The sequence below is a fragment of the Carettochelys insculpta genome, chromosome 25 (assembly GCF_033958435.1).
Source record: "Carettochelys insculpta isolate YL-2023 chromosome 25, ASM3395843v1, whole genome shotgun sequence".
Lineage (NCBI taxonomy): Eukaryota > Metazoa > Chordata > Testudines > Carettochelyidae > Carettochelys > Carettochelys insculpta.
The window spans coordinates 2,061,667-2,075,064 of NC_134161.1; the positions used below are offsets into that span (position 1 = coordinate 2,061,667).

The window sequence follows — 13,398 nt, forward strand, 5'->3', positions numbered from 1 at the left end:
TAGAAAATTTCAGCCTTGTCCACCCAAGGTCTTCAAGATGCCACCTGCACTGTGGGATTGAACAGAAGTCCAAGATCCAGAGCATTGGAACTGGGGCACTAGAACGCCCGGTGGGGTCGAGTACCATGGAGAGCCATGACAAGTCAGTCTATTTCAGCTGCAAAGAGAGTTCAAATGATCACATCTAACCAGGCATTCTTGGAGTAATTGGTATTGCTGCCTCCTGCATGAAGCCTATGTCTTGCTTATGGATTGCAACCTCTGGGATAAAGTTCAGGATCTATCAAACCTACATTGCTACATGAGCCAGAAACCTGGACCCTCTCACAAGCAGAACTGGAGCAGTGAGAGGCATGGCATAGGTGCAGCAGCAGGAAAACCTGAGCATAAAACTCTCCGACTCTGTGAAAAACATCACAAAGATCTGGCATTCCTTCCACCGCTCAGTTTACTCAAAAACGGCACTGCAAGGTCTTCGAGCACATCACCAGGACAGGCTCTCAGGTTCTCCACTGACGTCCCATAGGAGCACTTCAGAGATTTGTGGATCCCCTGGGTGGAGCCAGATCTGGGAACTTCACTCCACAACACCTGGTGCGACACCGTCAATTACAGCCATTCTGGCTGGTGCAATGGTCCACAGCACTTTATGCTGAGGGTGCATTAACCAAAGCATCATGTGTAAGACAGGGGAGGTCACCGTCCCACTCCACGCAGCACTGGTGAGTCTCAGCAGAAGTGCTGCATTCAGTTCTGGGCTCCACACATTAAGGAGCATGTGAACAAATTGTTGAGAAGCACAGAAATGATAAAAGGGTGAGAGAACCAGACCCATGGGAAAACTGGGCACATTTAATCTTGAGAAAGGAAAACCAAGGGGGTACCTGAGAACTGTCTCCGATAGGTTGAGGGATGTTGTAACGGTGGATGGTGATCAACTGATCTCCATTGTCCACTGAGGGTAGAAGTAGTTGTTTTAATCTGCCGCAAGGGAGATTTAGGTTAAGTATTAGGAAAACCTTCCTAGCTCTCAGGGTGGTCAGGGTTGGAACAGGCTTCTAAGGCAGCATGTGGAATTCTCATCCTTGGAGGCTTCAGAACAGGTCGGTTCTTAAGCTGCAAGCCTGGCTGCAGTGGTGCCGCCTCAGGGCAGGCAGCTGGGCGAGACGACCTCCTGAAGTCCCTTCCAACTCATCCTTTCTGTGAGGAAGGAGTTGAGGGAGGGAAAGGAAAGGGCACCACTTTTCTGGACCACATTGCACCACCCAGTTCAAAAGACTTGTGAGCTGGACGCCATTAGAGATGGCTGGAGAGGGCCTCTCAGGAGGTGTGGTTGGATGGGACCCTCTTGCTGGGCTAGCTTGGTTCACTACGGTGTTCTTGTGCTTGTGTATTTTTTCCTTCTCCAGGCAAAGGCAGCGTATCACGTTCACATCTTCCCCCGAGTCGTTTCCTACCGCGAGCGTTAAACACGCAGCTCCTGAGTGGCTCTTTTGTGGAGTTCCACTTTCATTTCCTCTGAAGGTCCAGACCCCTGTTGTTCAGTCTGAAAGTTCACAGATGATTTCACCTCTGCCCTCGGGCCTGACTGCCAGCTGGAGCCTTTGTCCTTAATCACCCGCCCACCCATGTCCCTCGGTATTTCTTGCTCCTCTCCAGCTAAACCCTTCCCAACAAAATCACCACCCAAAACTAAAATAAATAAAATCATAGCACTAAGATGGCTTTTGCAAACCTTCATTTGGTTCCCTTGGTCTTTAGGTTCCCTATTTTCCACTGCTTTGTCTCCCAGGCCTGAGGGTAACCCCTTCAGGGGAGAGACATTCCCTGGTTCTACGCCGGTGTCACAACTAGCACAGTGCATGCTGCCCTCAGTTGGGCTCCCCAGGCACTACCACAAGGCAGTAATAAATTATACTCATGACTGTCTTATCACCAGCAACTGCAGATTCTGCAGCTGGAACGGAGCAATCTGGCTGGAGATGGAGCTGGGTTTAACAAATCCCAGCTTGCTCTCTTGCAGCAGGGGTGGCTCTGCAGGGCTAAGAGAAGCTGGCATCTGCTTTCGTCAGCAGAGCCGGGAGTTACGGGGAGTGACAAGTGGTGGGTTCTGCAGAGTTCCGGGTGCAGGTTAAGGGGCACGTTCAACAACTCAGAGCCAGCGTTTGCCTCCTGAGACCCCCCAGTTTCCTTCCTGTACCCAGCAAGTCAGTGGCAGCAACGCCTGCTCCAGTGCCTTGCCCACTGGGCCCCACTGCCACGTGGCTCTCACCAGACCCTGCACTCGAGGGAGCCGCTGCACGCTGGCTGCTTGGCTTGCGCCCGTGCAGCATCCCGTTGCCATGCCACTAGCTGTGGGCAGCCCGCCCCTCCTGCCTGAAGCAGCTATGAGCACAGACAGACAAGGAGAGCAGCACGTACCTCACTGTCCCGGCTGGCTCGGCGGCTCTGGGTCACACACTGCACCTGCCACGGCAGGGGCTGGTACACAAGGTAGGGCAGTGGCTCCTCCTGGAACAGGCTGGTTCCCAGCTGGGGCGTGGGGAAAGGCAAAGCAAGTTAGAGGAGACTTGGCTGTGCACAGACCCGCCCCACCTCACTTCACAGAGAAACACCAGAGCCAGGGCTCACGCTTGCACCATGCTCTCCTGGGCACATAACTCTTTCCTCTCCCCTAGCTCCTGCTGTCGCCCCGCCCTGCCCCTCGGACAGGCCTGGGCTGGGCGGGGCAGGGCCTAGGCCCCATGTGCACAGGGCAAGTAGAGCCAGGGAGACAAAGGGACTTTCCCCACACTCTCACAAGGAGGCTGGGCAGAGCAGGGAAATGACCCAGAGCCCTGGCTAGCACCAGGCCTTCCTCTCTCTGGCTGGTTAGATACTGCCGTGATGCCAGCCCAGCCACTCCCCAAGGGGGGGAAGGTCTGGGCCAATGGGACCTGCAAAGAGAAAGTTACATATCATCCAATTCATCCCCAGCAGCAAAGCGCCAGCCCAGGCGTGATGTGTTACTCCAAAGCCAGCTCGGGGCTGGGAGGCCACTCTGGGGCCCGTTTGAGATTAGGTTAAGACCCCCCAATCCTATTTGGGAGGCTGTAACCTTTGCAAATCCTTGTGCCTGCTGCTTACATCCATCCCCGGGCTGTACAATCTTCCCTTGGTGACGTTACACGGGGCTGCGGGCACCGGGAGCACAGCGGGGTGAGAAGATGGGGATTCACAGCTCAGAGGGGTAGCTGAGCTTTGCCACCTGGCTCCAGGACGTTCCACAGACCCCGCAGGGAGGGTGGCCCTCGTTTATTGCTGGGGTATTCTGCTTGCAGAAAAGCCTCTCGCAGGGGAAAATGCAGAGTGCTCCTGCCTGCCTCCCCAGGGTTGCTGCTGGACAGCTGGCACCGCGTGGAGCAGGAGCATGTCTAGTGGCTGCATACTTGGCCGGCACCTCACAGCCCGCAGCCCTACTCCTGGCCCTATGAGCTCTGTTCCTCTTAACCCCACGTGCAGGAGCAGCAGCCCCTGCAGGGCAGGACCTAGGGCCCAGCTGCAGGACGGGGCTGCCTGGAACAGCCAAACGGTGGTAACACCCAAACATGCTTCAAGCTGACGCCGCGTTTGTTCTTAAAGCCACCGATCCGGAGAAGACCCCCGCAGCAGCTTCTTACCACCTTCTCCCACGTCAGCTCTCCAGCCGCCCCGCTGCAATGTGAAAACCGGAATCCCCATGCGTGTACTTTCTGAGATGAATGGAGGCCAGGGAGTTACCAGGGCGGTGCCACTAGCTCTGTGCCGTACCAGCACTAGGGGGTATGGAACCCCCTGGCAATGAACCACACTGCTCCGGGGTCAGCCAACTCACCTGGCTTGGCTGCCCACTCACTTAGCAGAAGGGAGGCCAGAGACTGGGAGAGTCCCAAGCCAAGAAGAACCAGAGTCCCCAGCTAGTTATGAGCATGCATAAAGCAGCAGCACCCCCCACACCATTAGTTAACGTAGCACCAAGCTCCCACAAATACAACCAGAGATCAACCCGAAAGCCCAGGCTGGACTCACCTGCCCCAGGGCTCTCACCATGAAGAACAGCGCGGTCATCAGCGAGGCCAGCATGGTCAGGCTCTATGCTGGGTTCCCCCGGCCCAGGGGAAAGGGAAAAATCTTCCGGGAGAGAGACCAGATTGTCTCAATGTCACCAGCCGCGGCAATGGCTCCTTCTCACGCTGCAACCTCCAAGCCCTTTAATGAGCTCAGCGTTCCCTCGCCTCCTGCCAGTGTCGTGTGCTGCGCTGTCACTCCCGTAATTGCCTGGGCTAGGCCAGAACATATGGTGCCAGCGTAGCCTCTTCATCCCCTCTGCGCCGAGGAATTATGGGACCCATCGAGTGAGGATTTGAAGAAACAAGGATGCAGCTGAGGCAGGCGCTGGTCTGCGGCCCATGGGATTACTGGGGCTCAGCAATGCCTCCAGCACCCAGTAAATGTCCGCATCTCACTTAGGGACTGGGATTTTTCCAGAATTTGCAATGCTTCCTGCATAGCCACAGCTGCTGGCAGGGCCGGGGGAGGAGTGACCTGACTGCTTCAATCATTGCCAGGACAAACTGACGTGCACCAGATGTAGGCGCACCTGAATCGCAGGCAGGGTGCTCCCCGCCCCAAGCCCAGCCTGAGCTGGAAGGAGGCAAACCCCAGGCTACGCTGAGACACACCAGCACTGAGCCAGGCTTTTAACTGTTTTTTCAAAGGGAGTTTGAAACTGCTGGGAGAGTCCTCTGTGGAAGCAGGACACAGAGCCTCTTAAGGAGCTGGCCGAAAACAAGCAGACAAGAGCTCCAGGGAACCAGCCAGCCACAGGAATAAAGGAACCATTACTTCCCCCTGTGGAGCTTGGTATCACCTTCCTTCCTCACATGAGGCCAGAAAAAACCACAGCCAGGAAAGGGCACTTCCAAAACAGTTTGACAGGAGGATGATGGGTGCGGGACCCAGCCCCTCGGTAGACTGGTGCTGTCCTGAGAGAGGCAGACAGCTCATCCTGCAATTATCTGACTGACCCTAGCTCTCTCCTTGAGGTAACAGGCCATCCAACTTCTGCACCAGCAGTCCTGACCATCTCACGTCCCTTACACTCTCTCTCTCTCTCTCACACACACACACACACACACACACACACACACACTGTCTCTCGCTCTCGCTCTCTAATCCAAACAAACAGTTGCCGTTTGTGCTCAAAGCTGCTTGTAACTCCTCCGCTGTGCGACCTCCCAGGCATTTCCTCACCAGAGAGTCACAGGGCACTTGGCGGAGTGAGCTGAGCACAGAAGACAGGGTGACAAAGTTGGAAGCAGATGGAAGACGAGAGACAAACCCTTCGACTCAGCCCTTCCCTGGCCGCCCCTCATCCCACAGGGAAGGAGAAGAAAAAAAGAGAGAGAAATAACCCGTGGGAGAAAAAGGCCCTGATCCTGCCCGGGTTCACGGTGATCCAATCTGCACCCTCCAGTGAGGGCAGGGGGCTGAACCAAGGGAAGTCACTGTGGGTATGAAATAAAAGTGCAAGCTGGTAGCGACAGCCCTTCAGCAGGGTTACCTCACTGTAACACGTCCCCACCTGCCAGCCAGCCACCTGGGGAGCCACCGTGGCAGGGAGAGAGAGGTGTTCCCCACCAAGTACACGGAGAACAGCTCAGGCCTGCAGTGACGCCTCACACCCCAGCTGTGATGACTTCAGCAAGTGACGCCTCTCCCCCAGCCATGCGGGGGACATGGCCCTGGGGTGTTGCAGCACCAGGCCTGCCCTACAACTTCTGCACTCCCTTGGAGAGACCTATTGCTGCAGAGCCCAGCTGGGGGGAGATGCCCTGAGGAAACAGAGCTCACGCTGCCCGAGAGGAGCACCCTGTGGCTGAAAGCTGTATGGGCACCACCTCTTGTAGTTATTTCCTAACTCACTAAGCCAGGTGATAAGAACATAAGAAGAACATAAGAACGGCCATACTGGGTCAGACCAAAGGTCCATCCAGCCCAGTATCCCGTCTGCCGACAGTGGCCAATGCCGGGTGCCCCAGAGAAGAACAGAAGACAATGATCAAGTGATTTATCTCCTGCCCTTGTTCTGAAGGCCAGGGCACCATCCTTTACCCCTGGCTAATAGCCATTTATGGACCTAACCTGCAAAAATTTATCGAGCTCTTTTTTAAACCCTAATAGAGTCCTGGCCTTCACAGCCTCCTCCGGCAAGGAGTTCCACAGGTTGACTGTGCGCTGTGTGAAGCAAAATTTCCTTTTATTAGTTTTGAACCTACTACCCATCAATTTCATTTGGTGTCCCCTAGTTCTTGTATTATGGGAAAAGGTAAATGATTTTTCTATATTCACTTTCTCCACACCATTCATGATTTTATATACCTCTATCATATCACCCCTCAATCGCCTCTTTTCCAAACTGAAAAGTCCCAGTCTCTCTAGCCTCTCCCCATATGGGACCCGTTCCAAGCCCCTAATCATCTCAGTCGCCCTTTTCTGAACCTTTTCTAATGCCAATATATCTTTTTTGAGGTGAGGAGACCACATCTGCACGCAGTACTCAAGATGTGGGCGTACCGTAGTTTTATATAGGGGAAGTAGGATATCTTTTGTCTTATTATCTATCCCTTTTTTAATAATAAACATGATAAACAGGCTTATTCGTGGAGACAGCCCCAGCAAGCTGCAACCGCCTCTGAGCAGAAGCTGGGGGAGAGAACAGCAACACCTCTTGCCGAGGAAGGAGGGAAGGACACGCTGGGCACCCCGCGCTGGGTGCGAGGAAGGGAGACAAACATCACTGCTGGAAAAAACAAAGCTGCAAACATCCCCAGGGTACAAAACAAATCTGCGTCAGCTTCATTTGCATACAAAACAGGACACAGCATAAGCATACAAGGGGGGAAGAGACCTGCGGTGACTTGGTTACTAAAACAGTCTTTTTCCCGCACTAAGATATGCTCTCGAGGGTGCAGGGCCCCGATTTCCAGAGGGCAGCCCTCTGCTAGGAGCGCTTTGGGACAACGTCCAAATGACGGCGGAGGGGGTCAGGCTGGAGAAAGCCAGGACAGGTGGGACTGTTGAAATCAAGTGGCTGAACATTGTCATGTGGTTCTCTCTGCAGCAGAGAGAGGCTAAAAGGAAATCCCCACCAGCAAGGGTTTGTGTAATCCGCTGCAGCGGGCGGGTCAGCTGCATAACGCCGCCGAGGGGGCTCAACGGTCACTCAGGGCAACCAGTACTGTACGAAGGGTGCCTAGGCAAGGGCATTGGCACGCTGTGTTGTATTACCTGCCCTCAGCTGTTCAGCAAGCAGAGGGCGAGGGATGCTAAGGCCAGATCCTGTGAACACAGAGCCGCCTCTGGATCTGCCTGCAGTGCCAGGCCAAGCCCTTGTTCTGGGGCACAAAGTCAGGTCGCTCCTGCTTTAAGAGTGAGCTGTTATTAAACAGTTACAAAGACGTTTCAAATCTTAAGTCAAAACTCTTCTTCTTGCTTCTCCTGGACCATATGCAACCTGCCCAGGAGGGTCAGGAAGTAAAACGGACCTGACAGCATCACTATTCCGTGTTAGCCGATCCTCTTTACCCAAGCTGAGAGATGCCAACAGTCTGAAGGGGCGGGAAGCTACCAGGACATCCCAGTCTGTCTGGCGGGAACTGCTGGGAAGGCGATTTCTCCTCAGGCAGAATCCCCGTAATGCCCATTTTCAGTCAGCTGGCAATGGCCAAACAGCACACGCATTGGCTACAAAGAGTGACTACCCCAAGCCAGCTCAGAGGACAGATGACTAATGAGAAAGCACCATGCAACAACCAGGAATGGAGCCTCCAAGCCCCACCCAGCCCCGAGCCGAGGACAGGTGAGGGGAGCAGTTTCTAAAGGCAGTCTTCAGGCCAATGGCTGTGGGCTTTTAATTCCCACAAGGCAACAGCTCAAGCTGCAGTCACGCCAAAGGACTGATCCAATGCCCAGGAAAACATCTCACCATGGTCTTCAGAGGGACTTCACTGCCAGCTGCGCGGCCTCACAGGCGGCTGCAGTCAGAACAGCGACGAACCTTATCCACCATGTCAGCCACCTCCGTGGCCCACTGAGAGCCGTTGCGCTGACCAAACCAGCTCTCCCTCCCACAAGCCCTGCAGCGAGCAGCTGCTGGTCTGCTCCACAGATGGTCAAGTTCCTCCCTGATGGGAAATGGCTCCAACCCAGCCCAGGTCTAGAGCAGGGTGTCCCCCCCCCCAGTGTGAGAGAGCACTCAGCCGGGGCTGGAGGGGGCCGGATCTCTGTCTATTACTTGTGCCAGGGCAGCTCCACCAAACACCAGCAACAACAGGTGCCCCAGTGGAACCAGTCAGACTCTCACAGAACAGCTCAGCCCACCAGGCTCTGCTCCCCCAGCAAGTCCGGACGAGGGAGAGTACAACCAGCCACCCAACACAGCGCTTTTGCAGCCAGGAGCGAGAAACCTCCTCCCTCACAGCAGCCACATAAACCACCCACCCCTGCCCAGGCACACTCTGGCCCTACGGCTTCTGCCCTGCTCAAAAGAAACGGAGTCTGTTACCACCCTTCCGAGGCTCAGCCCCCGCTGTCCTCAGAAGGATCAGTCCGAGGCCTCTAACTTGGACGCACTGAATACAAAACATTTTTAGCTATAAGCGACTCAACGTTGGGTATTAGAAAGAATCCTGAGTGTAACAAAAAAACAGCCCTGCTCCATCGGGGCACGGCGGCCAGCTCTGCCTCTGCGGCTTTTGATTGTACTCCTCCAGATAAAAAAAAAAAAAATTACAGCCCTTTGCTTTTCATTCTCCCAAGCTCAAGTCTGCGCCACAGAGCCAGGTCTGAGGTCACCACCCAGCATGTTTGTTGGGATTCCACAGCGCATTAATTTCCTTCACACATTTCCGTCAGAAATCACCTCCTCCCCCACGACAAGTTATTCCAAGTCCTCGCCGAGTCACGCTTCCATCAGGTGATTGCTGGAATACTAATGAGGGAACTGTTGATTTACTGAAGCCCTGAGATTTCAGCACTGGATTAAGCAGTCTATAAAGTATATTTGGACATATTACAGGATTAGACAAATTCACTTGGGAAGTCCACTTTTTCCCTCCTCCTGGAAAGAAACTTTATTTCACGGGCAGAGCAAAAAAGCCAGACCACTGAGTAGTGCTGCAACGCAACGTATTGTAAGAGGGAACAGAGCGCAGCTGTCACCTCTCGCCAAGCTGTCTCCCTGGGAAGCCTCTCCAGCGGAGCTCTGTCCCCTTTAGTAGTGAAACACTTTAATTTGGTTGTTTTCATCCAGTCCAAGCTGCACCAGGCCAGGGTTGCTGGCAGACAGCTTCTGTGTGCTTGCAAAGAGAGGACTGGCAGCACAGTGAAGGAAAAGCATGGCTTGTGTGTGAATCAGCCTGCATGAATGCAGACATGAGAGGAGGACAAGTAATACGAGCAGGGACCAAACCTCGCACCTCACACGTTGTACGCAGACCTCTGCACACAGATCAAACAGACTTCCAGGGGGATTCTGGGATGCCAAGCAAATTGCTCTATTCCTGGGAGCACAGGATTGGTTGCCCACATCAATGTGCGCTCCAGAGAGCATTACAGCTGTAGCATAATGCTGCCAGAGAGGACCAGGGACCTATTACCCCATTTAGCAGAACACAGAGATTTCCCTCTAGCGCCTCTTCTTCCTTTGACACTAATGCATTGCACGGCACAGAACCCACGGCATCCCATTCCCGAGCTTCTCACCAAAGTGCCCACAGCACAAACATCGGCGCCGTGGAATGTCTTACAGGGGCCAACGTCTATTGAACCAATTGCTGCTGGAGAGAGCGAGATGCTTTCAGGCTACAGGGTGTTCCTCTGCGGGGCTGGGAAACTTACTCAGAGCATCATGGAGAGACACGTGACGGAACAGGATGTTTGGTGGAAGTAGGTCACACACGTGTCTCTCACCAACAGAGGCTGGCCCCATAAAAAGTTATTATCTCGCCCGCTTGTCTATCTAACATCCTGGGACCAAAACCAGGAGCTCCTGAGGCTTCACAGCTGCTGCTCAGTGCTTTGCTGTGCCATAGTCACTCACCGCCTGCTTTTGGCATCTCTCTACCGCAGCGCCGGGAGGGCCAATAAAGACGAGACCAAAGCAAAGGATACACTTTTGAATCCTTCCGGAAATTCTCCAGCCATTTCTTGTTGGCCTCAATCGCTCCCTGGACGCTTGTTCTGTCCGCCTCGGGGCCCCGGATCTGGGAGCGCTGGAGCAGGCGGATTTGCTCACTGTCATGACAAAGAGAGACAGGGAAGGTCTGGCACCAAACAAGCCTATGCACTGCAATGAAACAGCCACAGCGCGGTCCAACAGAAAAAACGCCTCTTCGTAGCACACGGTCGTCTCCTCCTCTCCCCGACCAGACGAGGGAGACATTTCAGCAGCCACTTTATTCGGCTGCTGCCATTTTCCCGGTCTCCTTAGCATCACAGAGCCTCAGGGGCTGGCACGCCCCCATGCATCCCCTGCTACTAACACCACAGGAGTCTCCATTTACCCCATCGGCCACTGTTGACAGGCCGCACCAGCGCATTCTCCTTGAGGGGAAAAGAGGATAGGCAGCTGGGCCCCTGAGAAATAAATGCAGTGCTGCTGGGTAGCAAAGGCTCAGCACAGAGAGATTCCAGGCTAGGCTGAACTGGGATAAAAGGATACAAGGGATTCGGAGGGAAGTGGGAGGAGACACCACTTGGGGTGGTCCCCTCGCTGCAGGTGCTGCTTAGTCAGGCCCACATTCGACGGGCACAGGAGAAGATGGTTAGAAGGACTGTCCTCCGAGTTTGAACAGCAGCTCTTCAGCAGCAGCGAAGCACAAACTTCAAGCTGGGGTAGCCCAGCCAGCAGCTGTGCCACTAGGGCCATCCTTTGCCAGTCTGGGACTCCACAATGCCAAGGCCTTTGCAGCGGACGAGAGATGGGGAGGGCTGTACCCAAGCATCCTGCACTATTCTGCACAGCAGTGAGTCAGAACGAGCAATCACATGAGCATCCGCACACCCGACCACTTGCAAAATGGCCACGTAAAATTGAGCAGTTGCAGCCCAAATCGGACTAGCTGCAGAAAGGCATTCGGGGAAAATTTCATGGGCAACGATTTTGCCTACACACGTGATCATTATGAAGCTGGGGAGCCACCGGAGAAGCTGCTCCTTGTGTGGGGTGTGCTTTGGGGGTCATGCCTCGCACCCTGGTGTTACAGTGGGCACTGCACATGCAGCGTTAACTCCACTGGGGCGCTGGAGAGAAAAGCTGTTTATTCATGGAGGGGCTCGCTCACTGGGAAACAGGCCCATCCCCTGCTCTTTCGGAAAGGTACCAAAGAGCTTTTATTTCCACCTGACCTCCAGGATCTCAAACCCTCCCCACTAAACTGGGCCCTCACGGCAGCCCGGATCAGGGATGCAAAACTCACATGTGGCGTGGGACTGGAACCCCTGACGTTCTGACCATGACACAAGGAGGACCCTTGGCTGAGCCTTACTGGGAGCACTAGTGTGAAAACAGCAACTATTTTTTTTACATAGCCAAGTCCCTAATAACACGTGCTCCGAATCCAACCTCGCTGCTGGAATAAGTAGGTCATGTGACCTACAAATCACACCAAAGAAATCACATCAGCTTCTTTGAAACAACCCCACTCAAAATCCCAGGCATCTTACCCTGCAGGTAAATAACCTAGTTTGCTATCCAGAGGGGCAGGACTTCCGCTGAGCAATGGGAACCCGCCTGAAAGAGAGAGAGAGAGAGAGAGAGAGAGAAATAGTCAATTAAGAGAAAGGAACACACGCTACGGGAAAAGCTTCTAACCTGGGTCTTGTTAGGGCACAGCCAAGCACTCCTCTCTCAGGTCACTGTCTGCGTGCACGACAAGCAGCTCCTCTCTGCACGGGGCAGGCACACACCCAGGCTCTTCTGGGCTTGTGGGAAAGCTTGTAGCAGGATCATCTCCTGCTTCCCACTCTGATTCCAATGGGAGACAGGGAAGAAGCAGTATGCAAGTCCCCCCTTCAATCCCTGTTACTTATTCTAATCTCATACTCCCCTCCGCCGATTTCTAACTCCCCCACCCTGTAACGGGACATCCCTTATCTCCACAAGGGGAAAGACTGAGGGAGAACTGCCTGGCTCTTCAGAGGCTGTGTGCATTCATGGTAATAATCTGTGCCCCAGGCTGTTGCCATGTCCTGAAAGAACCTTCCTTCACATTGCACAGACTGGCACTTCCATTGCTAATGCAATCTAAGGCCACAGTGTTCCAGCGTGTTGCCCAGAGCTAGACATCTCAATCCACGTTCAGACATCAGGCGTAACGGCCTAACTTGCCAGATAACACATGCATGAGACACAGCCATGGTAAACCTGGGTAATTGCAATGGTGCTTTGGGAAAAGCTAGAGCTTGAGAAATTGCTGGGTGGGGAGGGAATCTGAATTTCAAAAATCGCAAATGCAGCCACAGGGACAGGTCTGAACTCAGGGTAACTGGAGTCTACTTACGGTAAGAAGAGCAGAAGGGCTACGTGATGCTCTCAGAGCCACGTGCCTCTCCAAAGCCCCAGGACAGAACTCCTAGGCAAGAGAGCCTTCGTTGACAAGAAGGCAACTAGCATGCAACATAGGAGTCATTGCAGAGAGGGCACAAGCCAGAAGGATGATGGGTACAGGGTATCACCTGGCCAGACATGCAACCCTGCCATTGGCACCGATTGTGCCAAGATGCCTGCTCTGTGCTGTGGTTGAAGTTTCAGCTCTAACAAAAACAAGGCCCCTCTCCCAAAAGAGTTTCCTTGTCCCCAAAAGCTTGAGAAGAGGGTCTCACCTACCCGGGATCTGCCAGGCTCTCTTTTTGCCATTTAAATGATCCATGAGCAGAGAGTCCCCCCATGCCACAACCACCCAACTCAGGGCCAGGCCAGGGAGGCAATTCCCACCCACAAAATGAGGCAGCATGGCATGACAAACGTAAGTCAATTGGCCCCATGAAAATGCTTGCCTTAAGGCTCCTTGCAGCATTTATGCATGTTTAACTTCCATCAAGTATTTAAATTCTAGTGAAGTCAGAGAGACCTGGGCATGGGCTTCGGTGCTTTGCTGAATCTCAGCCCAACCATCTAGGCCAGGGGAATACTGTTTCCTCCATTCATGCACACAGCACGTCATAGACACGTATGTTAGTGGCTGGCCCACGTCAAAGCAGGCCACGTCCAAAGCGGGCAACCAGTGAGAACTTTCACAGTGAAAACAAACATGGCATTGTGTAATGGGGTTCGGGGTCCCCAAGCACTGCACCCCAACTGCAGCCAGAAGCGACTCT

At 53.9% G+C, this 13,398-nt stretch overlaps 1 protein-coding gene across 6 annotated transcripts in view; it reads right to left on the reverse strand.

The window, feature by feature from the left end:
* The window catches only part of CEP164 (centrosomal protein 164), a 105,873-nt gene that overhangs the window by 13,213 nt on the left and 79,262 nt on the right, over nucleotides 1-13,398 (reverse strand). For 5 of the 6 annotated variants that reach the window (XR_012642497.1, XR_012642498.1, XR_012642496.1 and 2 more), the window contains 4 exons: nucleotides 11,746-11,812; nucleotides 10,192-10,314; nucleotides 4,048-9,392; nucleotides 2,422-2,532 (listed from right to left, as the gene is read on the reverse strand). Coding sequence is in view for 1 of the 6 variants with exons in the window: in XM_074976697.1 (XP_074832798.1) it covers nucleotides 9,293-9,392; nucleotides 10,192-10,314; nucleotides 11,746-11,812 (290 nt within the window). In the remaining 5 variants the exon portion in view is untranslated. Of the gene's footprint in view, nucleotides 1-2,421; nucleotides 2,533-3,342; nucleotides 9,393-10,191; nucleotides 10,315-11,745; nucleotides 11,813-13,398 lie in introns of those variants that run through there. The other variant, XM_074976697.1, reaches the window with a different exon arrangement.